Consider the following 27,660-nt stretch of genomic DNA (forward strand, 5'->3'; position numbering starts at 1 on the left):
CCATGAATACTCAGTTTTAACAGTCGGATTTCTCGTGCTACCAACTTTACGTGTACTTTGATGCATCAGTTGCTATCCAGGGATCAAACAGCATTTGTAGTGGCTTGTTTTGAAATCCCTGAGTCACATAATTTAATGATACGTATATGCAAGTCCGATTAGATCCTCGGAACGACAGTCAGTCGAGCACCCTCCATAAATGACTTTAATATTGTGGACGTTAGTGGACGTTAGTTCTGTGATAATTGATGATGACCTAGATGGTTTGCTTTTTACACTGGTTTAATAGATTTTCAATAAAGCATTTATGACGAAGGTAAAGGCTTTAACTCTTCCCCATATCCAAGTTGGTTAGAAGAATCATGTTGGTCGCATTTTGTCTGGAATAAATCTATGAGATGTACAGCGAACCCCACAATACCCACCGAAATGGTTCCTCCAAAATACCAAACTTTTCGTTCATCTGTAAGTATTACGTAAATCACAAGCAAAACTGCATTTTCTATATAAAATAATACGAATACGGCTCTATTCAATTTAGTAATTTGCAACTCTTTTTTGTTATTTTTGGTAGGTAAGCTGTACTCACAAATGTAAAACATATTTGCAAAGCTAAGCAGGTATAATTTTGTACTTCTGAATGCTATTTTGAAGCTATCCTTTTCGTTTTCTGATTTCTTATGTTTGTAGCCTACATAAAAAGCAATGCCAAGAGTTACAACGGTATGCACAATAAAAACAATAGCACAATATGTTCCAACTGCATAAACAAAGACTGCAAGGATCATAACTCTAGGTATAATTACAGCAAGACTTGAAATATATGAAAGGCTCTCTCCTGGAAACTTTATTTCGGAGTCCTTCAACTGTTTCTCTTCATTCTTTACGTTATATAATGACGTGAGAACTCCCAACACTGATGTAGCTATTGTGAAATACCGGAAGAACTCTACAAAGAGGGAAATGAATGAGTGCACAGGATTCAATGAGAATTTAATTTTGCAGAAAAATATACATTTATATTACAATTGATAGTATCACAATAATATTCATTATACATAATTATACATATATACATAATTATACATATATAAATAATTATAATCAGACCTGAGGACTATAAAACTTTTATCGTACTCATACTCAAACTCGTACCCTATGCTCCAAGTATGCATCCCGTTGAATACTGTTCTAAGACCGATTTTATTAAACTCTTTGAGTATGCTCTCCACTAGCTGAGTCGGAAATTGATTCTGTACTCAACCACCAGTATTGGAAATATTCAGACTTGTAAGATAAGAAATTACAATTATTTTCTGCAGTAATCTATTGATATTGTTTTTTGCTTGATTGGTTGTTTTTGCTGTTTTCTGCCACACTCAACAATTGGTGGAAGAGAGAATCCAGATACAATTTACCTGGGAAGAGACCAACAACCTTCCGAAAGTAAACTGGGAATCTATCTCACTTACCACACTTTTCGAACCCGCGATGGCCAGAGTTTAGAGACTGTGTGATTTTCAACGCGATGCTCCAACCACTCGGCCACGGAGGCCTAAATCTATCTCATAAATATACATGTTGTCTATAGAAATAATGAAAATGTTAAGCCTGGTCTCTATTGTAACATACAGAAAATTCCTAGAATGTTGAAAATAATGACAGGATATTTTGTTTTGTTTGATAAGTCTCCTTTCCTCTGTAAAGCACTTTTGATGAGGGTTGTTGCCTTGTTTTTCATCCATTTTTGCTTTTTAACAACTTGTTCTCTCCCATGTTTAACGATCATGAATTATGACAAGCAGACAAACACATTATGGCATAATGCTAATTACGATATACAGATTAACATGCATGTGCTTTACATTTAAGAGACCCCGATATAGTACATGTACTCGATGTTTACATGCAAAACAATTCAAAATCACGAGGAAATAATGACTGAGTATTTCTTTCCACAGTAAGATTAATTTTAAATATATCTCCACAGAAAGAATGCTTAAGAGTTTTAAAGGGTTAGACGTAAATCGCAATCATAAGTGGCATGACTACAACAGGTTTCGTTAAACACTCGTATACGTGCACGTCAATGTGGTCGCCAACATAATCGTACGAACTGTTAGTGAAACGATCGTTTGACTTCTTAAGCGATGAATGGATTTACACGCATGGAAGTATGATTACGTGACCGACTTCATGTCAAAAATTGAACGTCAATTTGTTATCATTGGCATATGAGCGAACACATAGGCAAATGAACATGTAAATATGATGAGCATTTAACTGATGCTGGCCGTTTTGAACTTTTTAAAGCCAATAAGCTAGCTTTAGATGACGATAGAATTCTTGCCATATGCTGCAGTATCATTAGGAATGGAAATGATATACAGTCATTTGGCATATATTTGAAATATAAATGTGTTATATAAAGCATAGAGATTGTCATGGATTAAACATATCTGCCTCCAAATGAAGAAATATTTATTCACAACAGCAACGCATTCATTAGGGAATAACTATCAGTACAATTTGTAGGGATATCAAAACATAGATGTTAAGGGTAAACTGAAAACACAACTTTATGACAAAAGGGAAAACTCCAGCTTCTCCATTGTCAACTCCCAAAATTCATCAAACAATATTCCATTTTCATTTGCATGCGTTATTTAAATCTGTCAATTGATTGGATACGAGAAAACATGTTCTCCGTAGGATCAATTGTAAATATGCTACTGACAAATAAGTTTCTGTTAGAAAGGTTTCAACAGAGTCTTTTGAATTCAGTATTTGTCAAATTCATGGTCGTCATGGTGATCTCCATTACATCGAATGGTGTCTGACGTGTTTCATATTATAGTTAGACCGTTCTTCGCATTCTGATTTTTGCTGCGGATTATGGCAGTTGTCTGATCAAGTTATAGGGCTCACGTGGAGTGTGACCGGTGAACAGGGAATTCTTACTCCTCTTTGGCACCTGATCCCACGTTTGGTGTTTCCAGAGGTTCCAATTTGCCCTACTATTAATTTTGTAATATTTATAGGTATTATTAAATATGCTGTCTGACGTGTTTCATACCGATTGTTAAGCCGTTCTTGGCACACTGATTTTGACTGCGGATAACTCCGTTTACCTGATCAGGATATGGGGCTCACGGCGGGTGTTACCGGTCAACAGGGGATGCTTACTCCTCCTAGGCACCTGATCCCACCTCTGGTGTGTCCAGGGGTCCGTGTTTGCCCAACTATCTATTTTGTATTTCTTGTAGGAGTTATGAGATTGATCACTGTTAGTTATCTTCACCTAACATTGATCACTGTTCGTTAGCTTTACTGTTGCGTGATATTAGTAACTGTTCGTTATCTTCACTTCTTATCAAACACAAACGGACTGGAATAGAAAATGCACAACCAACAATTAGTTTACATATACTCTTGATGAAAACGTATGTCTTAGATGTTAAGAAATATCACATTAAAAATCATAAATTTGAATTTGTCTTACACGATTGTGCATTAGGTACCAGTGCAAATCAGACGTCATGAGTGTTTAGTTATTATTTTTCTGCATTTACCTTGATTTATTTCCTTTAACCGACCTCATCACCAGACTATGATTGTTCAATACTGCTACATCAAGTGTCAACAGCATTACATTTCACCTTATTTCGCACTTACTTGTGCTTACTTCCTCATCAATCGTACTTTTTAAGTCGATATAGATCTGAACAATAATTTGTGGCACGGATTCAAACGTTGTTTCAATAATATTTAACACCAATGCCAACAACTTCCAATCTTCAAGAGTGACATGCTTTGGTCGGAAGGCTAATGTCCTCGTTAATCTGTGAATAAAAGAAAAAAATCATAATGCAATGCCTTAACTCCTGCTAAGCGGACTCCTGATTAACTTTTGCTACCCTCTCTCTCTCTCTCTCTCTCTCTCTCTCTCTCTCTCTCTCTCTCTCTCTCTCATAACAAATTACATCATGACATCTTGTAAGTTTCGACGACATTCAAAGGTTGATGCATTGCGTAACACGACCATTCCAACCCATTGGATTGACATTTGACTTCAATTTCGAAATTACATTTAACACTTCTCCATTAACATCAAACATTTCTACATTTGCCTTTAGCATTCTACATTTACGATGAATTGTGAATTGCGTAGTGAAAGGTGAAGATAGCGAACAGTGATGACTCTCATAACTCCTATAAGCAATACAAAAAACAGTTGGGCAAACACGGGCCCCTGGATATACCAGAGGTGGGACCAGGTGCCTAGGAGGAGTAAGCATCCATTGTCGACCGGTCACATCCATCATCAGGCCTATATCTTGATCAGGTTAACAGAATTATCCGTGATCAAAATCAGTAAGCCCAGAACAACCTAACAATCGGTATGAAACACGTCAGAGAACATTTCACCCATTGTGACAAATACAAAGTCACATGCCAGGGATGGAATTTTGACCCTGCTGGGTTTCCCTAAATTGTATGCTATACCGTAATAATTTTGATTCATTCATTTACAATACAAATTTTATATATAGATAAACATAATAAGATAAATGAATCACCTATCATATTGAAACATGTACTCTATGGAAATAAATAATTCAGACACCACATAGCCATCCATGTCTGCTTCATACTTTTGATATTTTATTGAAAGTAGATACTAACGGCAAACTAGCAACTAAAAATTATGACAAACGGGATGATTTCAGCTTTTCTTTCGCCAACTTCCCATTTTTGTGTAGCAATATTCCATTATCACATGCATATGGTGTTAATATCTCTCTTAAGGGATGTTCTGCGTATGGTCAGTTGTTAAATCAAGGCAGGCTACTGACAAACAAGTTGATGGTGCATCGGTTTCAACAGTCTCGTTTAAAGTCGGCATTTCGTAAATTCTATGTCGTTCTAATGATGCAAGGTGAAGATAACAAACAGTGATCAATCTCATAACTCCTACAGGCAATACGAAATAGATAGTTGGGCAAACACGGACCCCTGGACACACCAGAGGTTTATCAATATAACCTATCATTGGGTTAAATACTGTCTGACGTGTTTCATTCTGATTGTTAGACCGTTCGTGGCACACTGATGACTATGGATTACTCCGTTTGCTTGATCAAGATATAGGGCTCACGGCGGGTGTGACCGGTCAACAGGGGATGCTTACTCCTCCTAGGCACCTGATCCCACATCTGGTATATCCAGGGGTCCGTGTTTGCCCAACCCTTTGTTTTGTATTGCTTATAGGAGTTATGAGATTGTTCACTGTTCGTTATCGTCACCTTTCAATTTAGTGTTGAAAACATGACCAAAAAAAAAATAAAAAATCAGAGAGTCGAAATTGTAATACAGCAAGTAATCTGATTACCAGAAGGATATTATTTATTACAAGCAATTCATATCTCTGCCGATAATCATATAAAAATGTATCAGTAATTCCAAATTAGGTCGCACAATTGTTTTGATACTGATTCGAATTTTATGAATGAATGGCGAAGATAACGAACAGCAATCAATCTCATAACTCCTATAAGCAATACAAAATAGATAATTGGGCAAAAACGGATCCCTGGACACACCAGAGGTGGGATCAGGTGCCTTGGTGGAGTAAGCACCCCCTGTCGACCGGTCACACCCATTCCTGAATATGTATAACTTGGCAAAAATGGCGTTACAAAGACCTAAGTACATAGAGGGGGATAATCTGATTGGCTAAAGGTCCTTAACAAAAATTCTCTTAAATGCTTATATGTGTAAGATTTTATGTTACACCTATATACTCACACGAAGAACTGAACTAACGGCGAGCATACCACAGAAGCAATGATGGGTATGTACTTGTTGATTCCATAATCCTTATTTAAGACAAGAAATATCATTGTAACGATATTTGCTAGAGTAGGAACAACTATGCATAAAAGGGAGAGCCTAAAGTTCACAATATTGTCATCCATCCAATAGATCCACGTCATGACAGCATCAGTTGTAATATTCAGTATGAATATCAATATTAATAGCACTGTGTTTAGAGTGGTATCTGGAATCCTCTTTTCGCCTTCCTCAACATTTTTGCTTAATTCATTTGCTACACCACAGGAGATGAACCAAGCAATCATGAGGAAAAGCGTTACACCAACGTCGACAGTAAGACGATTGTCTGTTGATAAAACTGCAGAAGAAAATGTGGAAATTATTGGAATTATTTTAAAATAAAAGCAACGAGCTAGGTACGTTAGGATGCAAAATCGGTCCTGTCTACAGATTTGATCAAATTAAACACATAAGATGTCCACAATATGCCATTGTCAGAACACATTAATTTTTCCCTATGTCTCTTGTCGTTTTCTTGTAAGCGTTAGTTAACCACACATATCGTCATGACGTCGATGTTTTGGAAGGCAAAAAAAAACTACTTCAAACTACCCGACCCTAAACGGAATAGAAAGAAATCTACAAAATAAAAGATAAGTGTGTTTAGTTTTAACCGTGGAATTAAGAACTAGGCTAGATCAGGGTTTTGTAACCTATCATTACCAATTATTGCTGAAAATGTGCGAATTTTGGCACAAAGAGAATCAATGTGAGCTATTACCAATGCAGTTGTTGGGTTTTTGTTTTTTGTTGTTTTGTTTTTTTCATGAATTCTTTTTAAAATATATTTTGCGCTTGGTGTACGTTACACGGGTCTTCCATATTTGATCGATATTTACAAATGTTGCCATGTGAAAAATATATTATAAGGTAAGTGACTGGATTTAAAATGATGTCTGTTTCCCTTAAAATGTCGTTTATATATTTAACAAGTTAAATTCTTTTTAATAGACAATTGAAATAATGTGTAATTCCCCCTTGTCATACTGCAGAAATTAAGGAATCATACTGGTACATGTAATTGTCCAATCAAAATCAAGAGGATCTTAGTGTATTTTAGTTTCACATATTTAAAAGAATTTTTCTTACATGCGCGATTTTCTCATTTGCTTTTCAATCTAATTAGAATTAGATCCTCCATCCGCTCCCCGGTTTTAGATGGACGCGACGTATCCAAAACCGGGGAGCGGATGAAAGATCTAATTTTAATTAGACTGATTTCCTTTTATTCTTTTCTCTCAATGTTTGCACCCCAATTAGGGAATTCCAGGTAATTGTAGTTTACTAATACTCCCATCACACTAGGCCACGTTCGCACTACGACCATGTAAAAATTGATGATCGTAGTGCGATCGGGTACGTCGTAGTAAGGTCGTAGTAAGAACGTAGTAAGGTCTTTATGGTCGTGATGGTCGTGGAGCAACTTTGAACATGCTCAAAACAAACGTAGTGCGGTCGTGGTCAAATTTGATCGTAGTGGAAGCGTAGTAAGGACGTACTAAGGTCGTATTTAGATCGGCATGGTAGTAGTAGCATCGTAATGGGATCGTGATGCAGAAGAAAACGACTGCACTGCGATTCCACTACGCTCTCTATACGACCATCCCGTTTTCACTACGTTCTCATTACGATCATCCCGTTTGCACTAAGTTTTCTTCACGCTTCCGCTACGATCACGACACGTCCATACTATGTTATTGAAGACTGTAGTAAGTTTCTACCACTCTCACCCCGTCCTTAATACGTCCTCACTACGATTTCACTGCGCGCAAGCCACGACCGAATCACGTTCTATTCTCCCCCACACACTGGTATAAAAACTGAACAAAGGTTGCATATGACCATTGCTTCTTTGGAATCATAGAAAGGCCAGACCAAGAAATATTGATGGAGATGTTGATGCATATTCAATATATGGCACTTAACGACCAAGCTGCTATATTGTTACTTAGGCGAAGGAGGAGGAAAATTGTAAGGCAGGGTAGATCTTGCTGGGTACGACCTAGGCTTTCTGTTGAAAGAAGACTTCAGTTTGGCCATTATGATCAACTGATGAATGAATTGAGGATGGAGGATCAACAGTCCTTCTTCAACTTTTTGAGGATGCCTCAAGAGATGTTTGATGAATTATTGAATAGAGTTGGACCCCGAATTCAGAAGAAGAATACCGCATTCAGAAAAGCTCTAGAACCCGGTCTATAACTGGCTATAACCATAAGACATTTGACATCGGGTGATCGATATTCAACCTTCCAGTATGATTTTAGAGTCGCACGCAATACCATATGCACATTTATACCTCTTTCAGTTTTTGGCGGCATGCTTTTACAATGGAAATATTGGTATAAATGGATGACGAGAAGGTTCTGAGCTGTGTTTATACTGAATCTGGATCTGATTCAGCTGCTGCAAAGTGTGGTGACAGCGGCGCGGAAACGTGGTAGAACCGTAGTAAGATCGTGGTCGAATCGTAGTAAGATCGTGGCAGAAGCGTAGGAAACTCGTGTTGCAGTCGTGGGAGTCGTGGTGAGAGCGTAGTTAGAACGTGATGGACGTAGTGGGAGCGTAGTAAGAACTTGATGAACGTAGTGAGAACGTGGTGAAATCGTAACAAGGCCGTAGTTTAATCGTAGTGGAGTCGTGATAAGAGCGTAGTGAGGACGCAGTAACATCGTGAAGACAGACAAAATTACAAATTCATGCCGTTCGCACTACGATCTCACCACGATCTAAAAAAATGATAGAACGTAGTGAGGTTGTGATGGTCGTGATGTAGTGTGACAGGGCCATAAGGAATTATGTGATGTTGGTTACTGATGTTACTTCTTGGAGTGCACTCAGGCTGTTTACACACATGTGAAAAACACGCAGATTTGGTTACGTTTGCGGATGGACATTTGTTTTGGAAAATTCCGTGCAGGGTGTTGGGACAGGTAGCATAGAACATTTCTGACTGACGTATTTGGCATCAAATTAGCAAACTGATTTTTTATGATTATTTTCCTATATAGGAGGCCGAATTAATATACAGTGATTTTTTCTTGATTTTTTTAAATTTACCAACAACGGGTCAATTTTTAATCAACATTAGGGTTCAATTTTAAAATATGAAATGATAAACAGTGTAATTATAAGATGTATAACATATTTAAGTCGGGATGTTCTTTTCTTTTTCTTCCTCTACCGCTCTCGGTTTTTTTTTTCTTTTTCTCTTTAGATTTGCCTATTTCTTTAGCTTAGTATGCCCAACAAGACCGAGAGTTAGATGAATGAATATGAATATGAAAATGATATTGTTTCACTGAAGATAATCATCAAATCACAAAGCAAACTAAACTTTTTAATGTCATAGCTTTGAAGAAAACTGTTCACTCATCTAACATTATTTTACGATGATAGAAAGATGCTCAAATTTTCATTTGATTATAATGAAAGCATTTGCGCAGACCTACCCATCTTATGGACCTACTTCTATGATTTATGGTAATCATATTTCCATATCATTTAGTAAATATCATGGATAATTCACTAGCATTACGACAATAATTTTGAATAGGAACAAAATCACACACTATTTATGAAATGTTGGACGTTTTATAAATACCGGTAATGATGAAATATTTGGGTTCTCAACAATAATGGGTATCGGTACATCAACAATACTTCTCATTACCAGCTCGTTAGAGTTATCGCGCTTTGATGACTCTTGTGCGTCATTGGTAAGAAAAAGCACAAGTTTCGCGAGCAAGTGCGAGATTACTGGGACATAAACGAAACGGTCATACCACCCCACCCCCTTTTTAAGAGTTAAAATACATGGTGTATTTTTAAATAAAATAACCATTGGTCAAACTGCATTTTTCAAATATTCTAACATAATCGTATTAAAAATGTTACATGTTTTTAAACTCCACCACACCTATTTTAAAAATTCCAAACAATGATGTTCTCTGTCCTAAATTCATCAATATTTTGTAATTTTCAAAATAGCTTATATGCAGTTTGGAAACGCATTAGCTGTGTTAATTAGTGTTATAAACGTCTTTAAAAATGCAGTTTGGCATATATAACTTGTTCTAAAATATGGAAATTGGGGGGGGGGGGGGTGTTCGTGTACGATTACCAAGTCCATGCCATATGAACCTGCCCTAATTGTATGATAAAATAGAGTGCCTTCATAGTCTGACAGATTAACTTTAAAAACCTATTAATCACATTAATTACAAGAAAAGTTCTTGTGTTGGATGTGCATATTGGTTTTTCCCTTCACAGTTCTTCTTGCGATTGATGCTTTATATCGGTCAGATTTGGCAGATTTAGTACCTGCACTCCCTCACATATTAGTTTAATAAGTTCGTCTGTTTTCTTGTAAGAATAATCAATTCCTAAATTTGACTTTAGAATATTAATCAGTGTTGTGGTTTGCAGTCGGTTATATATAATATGTATTTAATACCATAATTTATATTATGTATGCCTAAGTAATGTTTACGTATGTTGTCCCGGTAGCACGACTTTACACGCCTTTAATTTGAAGAGTTCCACTAATGGAAATGATAAGTATTGAAGAAAAAAAACATTAAGGGGAAGATCAAACGTTTAATGTTTGATAAAAAAAAAAAAACACATTTAATTCACATAGTTTTCTTCAAGACCCCCTCCCCCTTAAAACTTAATATGATTAATGTTCACCCAAATCGATTATCATGCAATAAAACAATAAAGCTGAATAACAATATATACATTTTCTAATATTTATTAACAAATGTAGTTTTTAAATGTCACTTTAAATGTTCATTAAAATGTAATAAAGCTATTTCTAAACATATGGATCACTTCAGTCTTGTTCGTTGTGCTGCAATATTTTTCATACATTATAATAAAATTGATATTGGATGAATGAAACTCGCATGAGTTTTCTTTAAACCCCACCCCTTCCCCCAAAATATTTGAATTAAGATTTTTATCAGACATTGAGCTTTTTGATCTTGTCCCAAATATCTAAGACCAAACCTGGTATCGTAAAATGAAATTATCACTTTCCATTTCGATAACAACAAAACAAAAAACAAAAAAACAAAAACGACCCCCCCCCCCCCAAAAAAAACCCAACAAAAACCGGATTCCCATCAGTACCCTCTATTCAATAGGGGATTTTCAAGTTCTTCCATGTCCGTGTTTATTCTGCATTTAGTCACTATTACGTCATACTTTTTTAGGCATGGTCATATCCGGTTTATCGCAGTTAACGTAAATATACAAAGTCTTGTGTAAGTGTATATACATGTAAGGGCCTACAACTTATTGAAATGGACAATGATTCTATGCAAGTATAATCGAACTAAAGATTTTTTTTGGTGATAGATAAGTGTTTCTTGTTACTTTTAGATACCGTAAAAGTAATATACAAAGGCTATGTGTAAGCTTGCGATTGGCCCTATAAACAAATTTGGAAACCCTTTCCAAAAATGTTGGTGTAGATACGTAAAAAGAATTGATCTCAAGCTCTTGAAAGTCAATCGCCGATTGGTAAAGAAAACTGACTGAATGACTGAGTTATTGGAAATCATCAATAAAATGGGGGGGGGGGGGGGGGGGGGGATTAAATGAGGACATATACCAGCTATTGAAAGTTATTATGTCATGATTTATCTTTATAAAGATTGGGCACCATTGGAATGAACGGCGACTTCAGCATTGCAAATCCGATAATGGATATATCGGTACTTCTGAGGCATGCACGTAGAATGTGGGAAGGGGAGGGAATGGTTCCCATTTTAACAACCATAACTTTCTATTATTTATATATACAAATAAAGATATATTTCGTGACACAACCACCAAGCCCAGATCCCCCCCCCCTCCTCCGACTTTTTATGGCAGCAGAAGTGAATGGTACGAATGCAATTTATGAAGTGAATCCATAATGTGTTCTCCCTACGAATCAAGTAATCATAATTTGGGGGGGGGGGATTCTTATGCAATATACATGATACGCTATCCCCCCCCCCCTCCCCCGGCCGACGTTGGCACGATAAGGAACCCTTACTGCTACGGCCCTGAGTGCTAAGTGTGGGTCTAAATCTGCGGTACTTAATCTAAAGCTGTTGGTGTCTTAAAATGAGAAATGAGTAAAAACTCCTCGACGAGTCGTAAAAATAATCAATCATTCATCCCCCCTCCCTCCTGAATTTTAAAAGGTGTGAAAATATACATCTAGAGGTATAATAAGTCGTATGTCACTACTTAACCTTCAGCCATGCATTTCAAATTTGAAAGATTTTAAATATTAGTCAAAAGAATATGTTAGAATTTGTTTGTTTTAATATGTTATATTTAGAGTACGAGTTTTCTACTGTATCGGAGATACAGGGCGGGGCTTAAGGCGAGAGCGACAGCTCGAGACGATCCCCGCCCTGTATCTTAGATACAGTAGAAAACGAGTATTCTAAATGACTTGTGACACGAACCCTAAACGAGTCAATGTTTGAATTTTAACACGATCCCTTGATTGATCAACCAATCAGATAACTTTAGTCAATTGATCACGCGTGTGAAAGTATCAGAGAGCGCGGAAATTTCAGCCAGGATGGAAGGTAACCCTAGGCGTGGTGGCGAGTTCGATCTTGGATTTGATTTTGACTTGGGTCTGCCACCAATTGACGAGTATTTGATCAATAAAATTGATGATATTACGCTATCGCAAGTATGTGAGGCTTTGGAATCGGAAAATGTTGTGTTTGAAGGATTGCTGGATCTCTCATTATCCCCCCAGACCCTTGATACTGGCGCCATGGAGATCGATAGGTCTAGTGCGGAACGGGACGAAAGTCGTTTTGGTCCACCGGTGAGTGATGTTGAGATAAAGAATTTGATTAAAGACCAAGAAAACGTGAACACAAAAAATAACACTAAATGGGCAATGACTTTGTTCGAGAAATGGCGTGCCAGCAGAAGGGGAAAATATTCCCGAGCTATATCAAATGATGTCACAGCAAATGAGTTTCTGGTTAGGACGATTCGTTATGGAGGCGCGGAAGAGGGATGGCACTGAATATCCGCCAAGATCTATTTACCTGATACTGTGCGGACTTTTACGATTTTTAAAGGATAATGGCGTTTACAACAAGAATTTCCTAGATGAGACTAATGGAGAGTTCGCCGAATTCCGGAAATTAGTTGACGCAAGGATGAAATCCTTAATAGACAAAGGCTTGGGATGTGATGTTAAGCAGGCAGACCCTGTTCTACCACAAGATGAGGAAACACTGTGGCTAAAACATGTGTTTGGAAGAGAAACGGCTGAACAGCTGCAACATACCGTATTCTTTTATGCGTGTAAAATATTTGGACTTCGGGGACATGATGAACACCATGATTTACATTGCGAGCAATTCAAGATCAGCGAGGATAGCCATGGGAGATACATCCAGTTCACGGGGAGGGCCACGAAAACTTATAAAGGTGGCTTAAGACACCTTAATTAGCAGTCTAAAAACCTTAAACACCATTCTCCGCCTGGTAAGTGCTGTGTTAAATTGAATGTTGCAATTTCTATTTTTATTCATACAATGAAACTTCTTATTATTCATATCTTTGGTCAAGATTACAATTGTCTGTTAGAATCTTCGATTATGAAAACAAAAGCATTAGTTTTGGTTGCAACCCCACCCCCACCCCAAACCATACACACACAAATGTTCGGACAGTTAAGTTGAATTTATTTTATTTATATTGTAGGAGATCGTTGCATTGTTGACTACTTAGAGCTGTATTTGGGGTCACTGGGGGATACCGGTGCATTTTACCGACTACCACTACCTCCCACAGATGAAGCTCAGATACGTTTCGGTCAACAGTTGGTTGGGTAAACAAGCTAAAGACATTTATGAAGACAATTGCTGAAAAGGGTGGATTGAAAGGAAATTTCACAAACCATAGTGGTAAACGTAAATGTGCTACACAATTGTACATGAGCGGCGTTTCTGAGCGGGAAATCATGCGACACACGGGTCATAGATCCGAGAAAAGTGTAAGAAAATACAAGCGGAGTAGTGAACAAATAGGAAGTGGAAGTGTCAAAAATTTTGGATCCACCCCAGAGCAAATCAGTGTCTGTGAAATCAGATGTTGAGCCCCCGCTGAAGAAAGTGAAATGTGAACATGGAGAAGTTCGTATTTTGCAGGACCTTGCTAACTCAAACAAGGCAGTTTTTGCCAATTGTAATTTTAATTTCAGTATAAAAAAAAAGGATTGTTTAGACATTTTGTTTTCGTTCAGACTCTGTTGTCATTTATGTCAAATAGCTGCATTAAAATTCATGCAAGTTTTTCTTCTATTAAAAGTTGGCAGTAATCCAAGTATTTCTGTGCTGTATTAAAGATATTCTTGCAATACAGAACACTTGCGTCCTCATTTGCATGAGACCCGCCCCTCACAAGTGTTCAGTATCACAGTTATAACATAGTTTATTTCTGTACTAAATGCTACCAAATCGTGTCACAAATTCATTTATTCTTGTCAAGAATTTTAGATAAAGTAGTGTGAAGGCATCTTTTCTGACTACCCCCCCCCCCCCCCTCCTTCCCTGAAAAACTATGCTACGTGCCTGTTTTCCCCTCTTGCGTAAATCCGTATTACATCCCTCTGCCACACACCAATGGCACTGGTACTTAAATTCGGTATCAAAACCACTGAGTGAAATAAATGAACGAACTCGTCTGATTGTTAGCTAAACCGGAAGAAAGCATGCCTAAAAAATTGCCAAATCACGTGACTTAGGTAGATTCTAAAACACAAAATACGCAGGGAACGGAAGAACTCGAAAAAACCCTATTATTATATCACCCCTCACATGTAAAACGCAATATACCTTTTAACATGGTGAGACGTGTCTGTACAATCGTCATTGATGAAACCAGAAGGAAATAAAAACATTTCTATGAAAACAGAAATATGTGATATATTTAATAGATGCCGATGTTGAAAAGGCCGAATCCATACCTAACGCAGAACTTCGGAATTCTAGAAGATCAGGAACCCAGGATGAAATAAACAAACAAATTCCCCTTGTAGTAACTCACAATCCCCGTAATATAAAAATGAACTCTCCTGTGAAACATTGCTTCCCGATTTACAATAATTCAAAAACCTAAAGGACCTCTTTGAACTAAAGCACACTGTCTACAGTCGACGTACACCTCCAAACCTAAGAAAGATACTAACGAAAGCCCGATTTTCATCTGGTGAAGAAAAACTTACAGACTCCAAATGAATGGATCCCTGTTGAGGTACCTGTCAATATTTAAAAACCAGGAGATTCATTTACTTAAATGTAACAAAACGTTAACTATGCATACTATTGTGTCGTGCATATCCAGAAATTTAATACATTGCATGATTTGTACTTCCTGCGGAGTAACTATATAGGACAGACCGGGACAAAACTAGCCGACCGTGTGAGAGTCCACAAACAACAAATACGGGAGACTCGTCCGTCAGGAATCAGGGCCGTAAGTAGGGTTCTAAATCAGGGGAGGCAGGGGATTGGGGGCCGCCGATTGACTTTACGACTGAAAATGACACTTTTTAAATCCCAATTTATCATGTTTGTGTTTCATTTGTACTATGTAAAGAATCGTAATATGGTGTCAAAGACAAAGGTGCTTGTCTTCATTTTAAACATATATCCTATAATATAACATTTATATAATTTTATTTTCTTTTTTGCCAAAAAATCAGACGAGGCAGTTGCCTCGTCTGCCTCATCGGCAGTTACGGCCCTGGGAATACACCATACAGTGAACATTTCGATTTATGCACCAATGGAAACTTTAATATTTCCGTTTTATCAAGTTTTAGAAAATAGAGAATACTTACGGAGAGGAAAAGATGACTATTTTGTGAAGTAATTGTAAAGTAATTCAAACCTAAATTGAATATAAATTAATTATTATAACTTGCATGTTATATTTCAAGTCATTGCTTTCTTTTTGGCGCCTTATTGACTTTAAATTGCGCTAATTTAGTATATTGCCCTTGTGACATCACAATAACGACGTCTTAACTACAATGTCATAACAAGTATATTGTACTCTTTTTGTAAAAGTTGTTACACTCTGAAGAGCTGAACTACACGGCGAAAGTGCTAAGTGAAAGGTGAAGTTAACGAACACTGATCAATCTCACAACTCCCAAAGCAATACAATATAGTACGCAAACACGGACCCCTAGACACACCAGATGTGGGATCAGGTGTCTAGGAGGAGTAAGCATCCCCTTTCGACCGGCCACACCCGCCGTGAGCCCTATATCCTGATCAGGTTAACGAAGTTATCTGTAGTCAAAAACAGTGTGCCAAGAACGGCATGAAACACGTCAGACAGCATTTGACCCAATGATATGTTGTATTGACGAACTAGTTCGTTATAACGACCATATAATTTACGAAATTGTGGCTTCAGTCGAGATTGTTGAAAAAACTGTGTGGATGTGGGTGTGCTTGTACCCTTACCTGTTCCGTTTTCGGACTCGTTCATCTTTCTCTGTTTGAACTAAAAAATTTAAAAGGTTACCATAAATGCATCGCACTTATATATCAATATATCACTGCATTTTAAAACATCGGAATTTGTAAGAAGACTTTTGTGATTTGCAAGATTAGTTATACCAACCCTAGTCGCCCGTGGGGATTCGTGTTAGAATAGGTTCTCAGTACCCCTTGTTAGCCGTAGGAGATTATTAATTGGGCGTTCTTTCGGATGAGATCGCAAAAAAGCGAGGCTCTGTGTCTTAGCAGTCCGGAATGTCTCACTGATATTGAGACTTCACCAGTTATAGGTGAAGTAGGACAAATTTAGACCTATAGGTGGCGCTTACGACCAAAACAGTGAGGGTTATTTAACGTGCCAACGCCTGTCGCGACAAGGAACCTCCGTTTTTAAGCTCATTTCCGAAACACCGGTGATTCTAACTTTTAAATGCTAAGTGTTTTGGCGTATGAGCAATTGTTACCTATTTCAAAGGCTTATTAGGTTTGATGCGACCATAGCACAAGCGGAGCTCAAATTCAATACACCCCGGTTACGATTGATTGATTGATTGATTGGCGTTTTCCGCCACACTCAACAATTTTTCAGTTATCTGGTAGCGCCCAATTTTTCTTGGTGGATGAGAGAACCCAGATACAATATACCTGAGAGGAGATCACCGGCCTTCCGAAAGTAAACTGGGAAACGTTCTCACTTACCGGATGAAATCTAATGATGACAGAATACAGTACTTATTCATCCTATTAAAAAAGGCTAACGACCCCCTCCTAGTATTTCTCATATATCAAACAATCCAGACTTTAACTGAACATGAGGCCATGTCAATCAATCGAAGAAATTATTATCAAAGTGAATGAAGTCATATATTAAGTAAGTATAGTTTCTGTGGAAACGAGGGGGTTGTTTATATTCAGTCTTTCTATCCCCCTCGTTTCTGTCCAAGCCTTCATAAAGTATGTGGGAAATCAGTCGCGCTTCGGTTTGAATTTATTTCAGCTTACATTAATGATGTGAATCGTTCGAAAACTTACATAAATCAATTCATGAATGATTTTGCCGCAAGGGAATACAATTGAAACCATTCAATTCCACACGAAAGCAACGATAATCGTCGTGATTTCAAACACAACAGCCTTTTGCTGTCAAATTCGCCTTCATGATAAACAATGACTTCAGCGCATGCGTCACTTCATTTTCTAAAACAGCTAGAGGCCCAAGAGGGGTGACATGAGTTACTATTAGTAAATCGCACACAAATCTAACCTTTTCCAGTTTATTTCTCATCACACGCATTGCATTTCATATCTGTGAATGGACTTATTCTTCTGAATATGAAAATAATGAATTACTGGAAACAAAATAAGTTAAAAAAAATGTAATTGGGAATTTAAAAAATATTTAAAAAAGACCACACAAAGGTGCAAAGTGGGCAGTGTGTACTGCATTCCTGAAATGGGATTAAATATTATTAGAGGAACCGCATCTCATGTGTCTATTTTCCCCCTCCCCTTTATATTCATTCATTTCTATTTTCGTATTTTGTTATTACTATATTTATTCATTATACCTTCTTTTTTTAAGGGCGGGGGTGGGGGGGTGGGGTGGATCTTCTTATAGGGAATTTCATACCATGAATTGCAAAACAACAAATCTATGACAGAACAACAAACCTGTGACAGAAGAACTCTATCTGTTTATACAGACTGTTAAACTGCAAATCAATGAAGGTGGTTAATTTCAGTCCACTTAACATTTGTTGGCGGATCTCGACAGGGGGGGGGGGGTGCACGGGCTGCAATCCTCCTTTTGATTTTGGAGAGAGAGAGAGAGAGAGAGAGAGAGAGAGAGAGAGAGAGAGAGAGTTTATTTATGCGGGGAAATGACTTTTAATCGCCCACGTCTCTCCGACACGAGGTCAGCGCTTGGAAACAGTATTGGTCAGTCGTAGATTTAGTTGATACCAAGTGGAATGCTTGTCGGAATTCAATAAAGATATTTTCCAACCTGCAGAAATTATAATTCTTCATCGGCTGCACCTTACCCGTTACCAACTGCAAACCAGAAAGATCCTTTTCAGTTCAACACTTACTTGTAAAGATGTACTTTACGTTCCACAATGGGCAAGGAGAGACTTTCTGGAGTGTCATTAATGAATGATTACCCCAATATCCAGCTGGACATTAATTATCTAACAAAGAGATTCATTCACATGCATTCGAAATAATCAATTGAACTCTTTTAGGGAAAATTACAAATCATCAATGCTGGATCAAAACTTAATTAATATTTATGGGGGGGGGGTCGAAACTCCTGCAAGTTTATGCGATCCGACATCGATATTCATGTACACTGATTATTATTTTCAACATAATCAAATTTTGTTTTAAGGGGGAGGGGGTGTTGATGAAGACTAAGTGAATTAAGTTTTTTGTCAGATATTAAACATTTATCAATGAATATTGTAAATATAAACGTTAGTCATATCTAATTCTGTTTCAAAGGATGTTTTAATCGGTAATTAACTTATAAAACTGCAAACATACGATAAAAAAAGTACACTGTACAAAACACATACCATGGTATTAACAACTGTCAACAGATCCTCTGGTTCATCCTCTTTGAAAATCTATATTCCCGCCTGATATTATGGTCGAGATCAATCAAAACAATATTTAATCCCATACATTTCAAGACTTCTGTTTATCTTTTTTCTTTCTTTTTTTTTAATTATTATTATTTCTTTTTTTCTTTCTCTTTTTTTTGTTTTTGTTTTTTGTTTTGTTACAACAACGACATTTTTGAAAACAAACAGCACAGCAAAAACAATATGCACATTTATTTAAGACAATAACGAAGTTGCGATTACATATACATTACGTACATTTTCTATTTTTCATTTCAACAAACACTTAGAATAATTTATGTAGCAACTTCCTTTTTATCTATATTGTTTTCTGTATTTTCAAATTCAGAAAAATATGTCCATTCACAAAAATACGATGAAAAAATAAACTAAAAAAGTTACCGATGGAATTACACACCCTGAAGCGTGATACACCTCCAATGTGTTTCGTTGCGTTCCGAGCAAACCGTCCACCGTTCCGGGTAAACCACGTCCATACAAACGTGCAGATAGTTCAAACCACGCCCTTAAAATCGTACAGACCGTGCGATTCATTTCGGTATGTGATGTAGGACAAGTGTACACAATTATTTCAAAATGTCTCTTAGACGGACTTTCAATACTGGAAATCTGCAAATCGATAGACAGTTTTTACAAAAACCACCAAGCAGTTACCATTTTAACACTCTTGATAGCTTTTAAGAAGTTCAAAGACATCACATATCTCTGCCCGCGGTAGTTTTATTTATTGGATATATGAATAATTTATTTGTCTTGTTACATTTGTATGATTAATTTTCTCTTTTTAAATAAAAATGCATTTAAGAAAATTGTTTATCAGAACTGTCTGTTTAATGCAAAGACCGACCTTTTCTACGCAAATTCCAGGATGCTTTTTTTTTACCACAATAGAGATCAGCTAATTCGGGTATTTGAAAGTAACATTCGTACAGAAGGTGTGAATGTCGGCGGGGGCGATTGAAATATGACAAAAGAGGTGTTTATATATTGTATCTGTAAAATAAATGCAGTTTTCTTTAGGTTTAAAACTGAGACAAATACAAAAATCTAATTAAAATTAGGTGAATATCCGATCGCATACACGCATACATAGCTGAGGAATATCTTGATCATTAAAGTATTTATTCTTATTTTGTTTTATTTATTAATTTATGTACTTGATATAAACACATTAGCTCTCCTCAAAGACAGATGTTGATTAATCCTATACATTTTATGTGCGTGTATAACAACACATAGAATGATTTTCAAAAACCTTCTCCTCAGTCAAGACTGAAACATATTCTCGGGCAGGAAAGGGGGGGGGGGGGGTGCAGCTACATGTAGACATCGTATGACCCAGTCGACTAGATCCCGTAACCTTAGATGAGAAGGAAAAATACATAAAAAAAGACAAAAATCAAAATATGATTGAAATAGATTGAGAAGTATGTGAAAGGTGAAGATAACGAACAGTGATCATTCTCTGATAAATCCTACAAGCAATACAAAATAGATAATTTGGCAAACACGGACCCCTGGACACACCAATGGTGGGATCAGGTGCCGAGGAGGAGTAAGCATCCCCTGTCGGCCGGGCATACCCGCCGTGAGCCCTATATCCTGTACTATTCCATATACGCTTATTCGTAGATGATACCTCTTTATTTGCAATTGTTGACAACGGTATTTTACATCCAATATAATCTCTCACTTGTTACCTTGGCAAAATCAAAGATAGGTCTAATGCCCGGTCTATTGATTATAATGCAGTAAACAATCTAAACTTATATTTCACAAGGGAAAAAAAACACGTCTATTTCCTGACCCGACATTGGCTCGGATGGTGATACACTAAAGCAACAAAATAGTAATGTGTACCTCCCATGACTCCAATTCCAGCATGATGACACCTAGTCTAATCATATTACATATATACAAAGCATATAAGATGTTACACGTATTAAAGCTGTATGGTCCGAATTACAATATTTTTTTTCCATCTCGTAAAAACGCTATTAAATCATTGCACGTATGTAGTTATGAGACTGTACGACATATCATGAATTATATCACCTGTTTTAACCCAAATAATTTGAATTTAAATCGATGTTTACAAATAACCGCGTCACTCTGCCATTTCGAGTGACAGTCACGTGACCAGTTCAAACTTTCAGATCACCGGTGATCTTATCTGTGTAAAGCTGTGTATTTTGTTATAACAGTACCGTACCATAAGTTTAATAGAAATAAAAATATCAAATACCTCTTAGTAATTCGTTGTTTTACGCTCTTTCAGCCTTAAAACTAGACAGTTGCGTATGAGTTAATACATCATGTTGGGATTACCCTGACGCGCGTGGGTCTATTTATAGAGTCTGTTATGGGATGATTTATATATGTAGCCACTATATTTACTTTCTAAATACTATTCGCACTGTTTTCTTTTACATGCAGACGTTTCCAAGCATGTACTTAAGTGAAAGTTAATAACTTTATAAAGTAATTAATCTGCTTTAAAGTAATTATGTACAAGAATAATACATGAACATCGGGTCATACAGCTTTAAGTTTGCTAAAACACACATATATTTTTTGCGAAGACAAAAATCATATATGTACAAAACGTGTTCACTAACCATGACAAGTCCGTGTAACTTAAACGAGTATTACAATGGCATTAGTTCCATAGGTTGTTTCCATGGGTTATCTAAACTTGACTAATATTATGTATACACATTACAACTGGAGTTTTACGAATAGGCTTACATTTACAATCGATGGCTGACATTTACAATCCAAAGGGATCGTCTCAAACTACAGAAAATAGACCGAAAGAAATACATGCAGTTGTATACATAGACTGCTTCAGTAAAAACGCAAAAACCGACGATTATATTTATTAATAGGGTATGGTAAACGCCTTAGCAAGTCTTATTCTCTCTACACTCGTTCGACATTTTCGCAATTCACTACTCGTTTTGACTTTTAATCAACTCAAATGTTAACTGCGAATGTGAAGCTGAGAAATGCATAAAGGGACCCAGAAAATTGCCATAAAAAGAAAACATTACTGTATATCATAAGCGTACCACAGCTCAATCAATTTAATCAGACGAACTCAAGTCATCCTGACATTTTCAAATGTGTCATCAATCCTGAAAACTTAAAAGTTCTCTATACATTATATTTTGGAGCAAAGCTACCCCATCCACCCATACATACATACACATACATTTACCTTTGGACAGCAGTTCTATATTAAACCTAAAATTTGAGGGAGTTGGCTTGTCAAAATGTAAAACTTATACGGTACCAATTTTGATGCACCAGATGCGCATTTCGACAAATAATGTCTCTTCAGTGATGCTCAACCGAAATGTTTGAAATCCGAAATAACTATGAAGTTTTAGAGCTAAATATAGCCAAAAACAGCGTGCCAAAAAAGTGGAGCCAAATTCGTCCAAGATATATTTTGTCATAATTCCCCCTAATTTTTTAAAAACAATGTTACGTCTTTGTACACCCCTCTTTCGTGTTGAAACTCTAAGTCTAAATATGAAGACAATCAACGATATTTATGGTAACTCAGCTTTCCTTCATTTAGGGTTTACCCTTTTTTCACAGATTCATGACACCCCACACATGAAAGGTGAAATCAACAAATAGTGATCAATTTCACAAATCCCAAAAGGAAAATAAAGAGTTGGGCATACACGGACCCATGGACATACCAGAGGTGGGATCGGGTGGCCAGGAAGAGTAAGCATCCCCTGTCGACGGGTCATACCCGCCGTGAGTCCTATGTCTTGATTCGGTAAACGCATGCATAAATACATATTTACATATACAGGGTTGATGCTCGAAACATGCAAATTAGCCCCAACAAAAATCGATTTCTCCCTGGTATAGTAATATATATTGTACGTTATCGATATAAGCATTTAACATGTGGTTGTCTTAAATACCAAATCCCTTAGGGGTCCGGAATAGAATAGGTGAGACCAGAAAAATCAACGTCCGTGTCACAACTGGTGTGGCACAATAACGACCCGTCCCTGAAAAAAAAAACTATATGAGCACCGACATAGGTTTAAATTTTGCAACCCTTCACCGGTAATGACGATGTCTCCATACGAGTGAGAAAGTCTCAAGTGGAACGTTAAATAATATACAACAACTGAATGCCGTAAAATCTTTGAATTTTGCAAATGCCTCTCCCAATATTTGGAGTTGGCCACTTTAAATTGTAAAAGTCAGTCATCGATTGTAAAAGCAAGTTTCTTTGTAAAACTCCACTAGTAGATAAGTAGATAGATAGATAAATAGATATATGTAGATATTTAGATCTAAAACTTCATAGTTATTTCGGATTTCAAACATTTCGGTTGAGCATCACTGAAGAGACATTATTTGTCGAAATGCGCATCTGGTGCATCAAAATTGGTACCGCATAAGTTTTACATATATAGACATACTAACAGACAGATAGAGAGTAGGGTAATAAAACTTAGACAATGTCGATTGAGTTTACTCGAATAATTCCTTTACTTTGTCATGAGTATAACATTATGGCAAAATATGTTATACTAGTGTATATAATGCCTACTGATTTTTAATAATATATGCCAGTTTACGTTTGAAGAAAGAAATATATAGATATTCAGTTTACCTTTATCAAATAGATACCTAAATACCAGTACTTACATATTCTTTGCAGCGTGATCTCCAACGGGTTTTAACACTTATGATCATCATTGACCAGATATATATATATATATATATATATATATATATATATATATATATATATATATATACTTTTCAGTGTCATAACTTAGGCGGAACTTCTACCATGGAGCACAATTAGAATGTCCTTACATGGGCATTAAACAGCATTTTCGTTGAAATGTATTTTGTAAGTCATACGTTTAACTTTTTATTTATGTAAGCTCAGATTTGTGATAATAAGAAAATAATGAAACGATGGGACATACCCAGAAAGATTGCTATCACAGCATATCATTTTCTTATGTCTTTATTTTACCAATAAATATATATAGCTATAGAGTTACACAAGATCCAACCAGTCTAAAAACCCTAGCAAATCAGATTTCAAATCGTAGTTCTGCCTATAATTTGCGTTGGAACATTGCTCAAGTGTTCTTCATGTTCGTTTTGGTAAATGGATTAACACAGTCTGCAGCCAAAGTATATTTCTCTAAATGTTAAGCATTTATAGAGAAAGAAATTGAGTAACTATAAAAATCACGAATGCTCTAGCATTATCTTTAATCATATGATCTTTGATCACATCTTGACTTAATCCAATAAAAATACCCTTGATCAAAATATCACTACTTCGATTGAGTAAACTTGACTAATTGCTTTACTTCTTCAGGACTAGTTTTTAAAAAAAAAGCAATGCACTTATTCAACATTTCATACAATGAAACGTCTGACAAAATTTTGATGATGTATAGAAATACACAATTACAATATTTTTTAAGTGATTGTGAAGTTTTGGTTACTTGAGAAGTACAGTGTTAACCGAGGCGACTCGAGGTAACCAAAACTGTAACGATTATTGATAATTAACAAACGACATGTATATACTACTGTATTACAGGGTGTTTTGTGCCTTTAAAAGGATGTCCAAGCTGTCAGTATAAAGCATTTAGACTGGTTTTATTTTTTTAATTTCTCGAAGGAAGGCACGAGAGAATTTTTGTCGGGGCAAGCACTTTGTCTTAAAACACAAAACAAAAACAAAACCCCACCAAAATCACGCCAGACAGCATTAGACCCAATGATAGGTTGTATTAGCAACTAGATCGTTATAACGACAATGAAAGGTGAAAATAACGAACAGTGATCAATCTTATAAGTGCTATAAGGAATACAAAATAGATAGTTGGACAAACGCGGACCCCTGGGCACACCAGGGGTGGGATCAGGTGCCTAGGAGGAGTAAACATACCCTGTCGATGGAATTTGCGAAATGCTGACTTTAATCGATACTCTTGAAACCCCTGTACCATCAACATGTTTGTCAGTAGTTTTCCTCAATTCAAAATATAAATATATGTAGTGACACTAAGTGGGAACGTTTCTTGACAATTAGTTCCGACGTTTCTTATTACCGGTGTTATTTGTTCTTCAAATTGTATGTATGTTTTTTTTCATATTTGAAAACGTATTGTAGGTGACGATATTTTTAATATATAATTTATTATCCACTGGTGGACCGTGGGGACTCCATCTGATAATTTGTTCTTGTCGATTTGTCAACACATAGGATTCAATGTTTATATATATATATATATATATATATATATATATATATAGATATATATATATATATAATTCAATAAAAAAAGCAGTAAAATATACAGTCGTTTGTTAAATATATTTTGGAACTGTATATTTTCCTGCTTTTTTTTATTGAATTATTTATTTTGACTGTGTGATATCAACTCTTTCCATTTGGATTATATATATATATATATATATATATATATATATAGTTGAAATGTAATAAAATATGAATATTCAGAATGATTTGTTTTATCAAGGGGCGGAGTAAGGCTATGGGTGTATATATTGGCAATAGGAAAAAGTGGGTTTACTGTATATACACGATGGTTGAAAACAACGCAATCGTAGTGTATAGAACTACAGCTATGGTACAAGGATTCATGCACAATACAGGGTAAATATTATATTCTGATACTTCCCCTGATTGAAGATAGCTGATCGGCACGGGCTAAGTGTGTCGCAATCTGTACAATGGACAATGGTATTTACTGTTGGAATGCAAATGGAGTTTATCGTTTTGTTTCATGGATTATGCAAATAAAGGGAGTTTTACTACTACTTAGTATTTTCGACAAGTGTACACGTACATCTGCGGTCCTTTACAGATATTACGAGTAGACCCAGGTAAATAGTCGTCCGCAAACGATGCGTTTTCATGGCGAGCATACATGTCATTTTTATAAGTACAGTAGTATTTATGTATTTGCCTTTTACTTGAAGCAATTGTGAATGGTATAGATTGTATACACTTTGCTTATTCCATTTTATCAATAGATAATAGATGAAATATCTTTCCGCGTTTTTGTGTAGTTTTGACATATTCACTGCAAATGTACGCACATTCACGTAAAGAAAAGGCATTCTATAGATATTTATCCAAAGCTTTTCGAATGATTTACTACTGTACGATATGTTTATTATAATTTTGAGCACTGCGTGGTGTTCCAAAACGTGATTTCATTTCTTCTTGATGTCCTATAAATTAGTATCGGAGATGTACGTGTTACCTGTCGAAGCTACCCGCACAGGTAAATCGAAGACACTGATGTGAAGTGAAGCGTAGCAAAACTCGTCCCCTTATATACCATGCGAACCCTGATACATATAACAATAGAATATCCAACTAATATGGCGGATTAGCAGAGAAATATGGCGGACAAATAGAATTACACTATATTTATTAATTCATGTCAGCTTTAAGAAAGATCTTACGCTTAAGAGAAAAAAGTATGCCAAGACGTACACACACAATTAGCGAATTTGAAAGTTTGTAATATCGCAGACATTATTTCCACCATTATCAAATTCCTTTTCTTGATCAAATGAATAATCGTCAACCGCAAAACGATATCCATTTACTTTCTCCCCTTCACTATCAGAATCCATATCTTGCAAAAATAAAACCAGATAAATGTATACACATATAGCCAAGTTGTATGTTGAAATCTAGTCATTTGTGTGGGATAGATAATTTTGCCACCTTTAATATATTATATCCGTACTGTATAAAGATAGTTCGAGTATATTATTGTCGTCCTGATCCGTCCGTCTTTCTTCTTCCTCAGATTCCTCTTTTATTTTAAGCAGTAACCAATCAATGTTTTGGAATATGATAGATGGTGTCCTGTAGATGTGCAATAAGAGTTTGGAATTTTCATTTTTATCCTAGGGGCCATAGGAAGTGGGAGTAAAAAGGACATGTTTCTAACCAAACACAACCCCATGCTTTCCGGTGATGTTTGAACGTACATGATGTAGTACATATTTTATCAAAAATAGGAAAGATTAATTAGAAAATCCTGGAAGTTTGTAAGTTATTATTATTAATTGATATAAAAATTCAAGGGATAACAACTTTACACATTGATGGAAATCAAAACGAACAAAAAATAACAGGCAATAGATCACAGATTGACTTCGTTGAACTAATGCATGGAAACATCACAAATGGCTAAATCAAGGTAGGGGTAAAGTCAATAAAAGGAATCTGTATAGAAAAAAAAATTGAATAGGAAAACTAGATATCTAAACTGAACATTTTTAGTTACTATCAAGCAATATCAAAATTGATAAGAACAATTTACACACTGATGCATAATGGAACATACAACAGAAAATAGCACAAACAATACACTACAAATTGGATATACAGCACAGATAGGCTAAACTAAGGTAAACTCAAAACATGGCGGGTGTGACCGGTCGACAGGGGATGCTTACTCCTCCTAGACAACTGATTCCACCTGTGGTGTGTCCAGGGGTCTGTGTTTGCC

The 27,660-nt window shown here is 36.3% G+C and overlaps 1 protein-coding gene and 1 pseudogene across 1 annotated transcript; one reads left to right on the forward strand and one right to left on the reverse strand.

The window, feature by feature from the left end:
• Nucleotides 1-305: 305 nt before the first annotated feature.
• LOC125673348 (uncharacterized) lies at nucleotides 306-23,817 on the reverse strand. The gene is made up of 6 exons (XM_056158995.1): nucleotides 23,777-23,817; nucleotides 16,410-16,449; nucleotides 5,809-6,193; nucleotides 3,676-3,842; nucleotides 635-949; nucleotides 306-463 (listed from the first exon to the last, which is right to left on the reverse strand). The coding sequence occupies exons 2-6, from the start codon at nucleotides 16,432-16,434 to the stop codon at nucleotides 306-308; spliced, it is 1,050 nt and encodes a 349-aa protein (XP_056014970.1). The 5' UTR covers nucleotides 16,435-16,449; nucleotides 23,777-23,817.
• LOC125673346 (uncharacterized) lies at nucleotides 11,937-14,439 on the forward strand (annotated as a pseudogene).
• Nucleotides 23,818-27,660: the final 3,843 nt, after the last annotated feature.

Source organism: Ostrea edulis, chromosome 3 (assembly GCF_947568905.1).
Source record: "Ostrea edulis chromosome 3, xbOstEdul1.1, whole genome shotgun sequence".
NCBI lineage: Eukaryota > Metazoa > Mollusca > Bivalvia > Ostreida > Ostreidae > Ostrea > Ostrea edulis.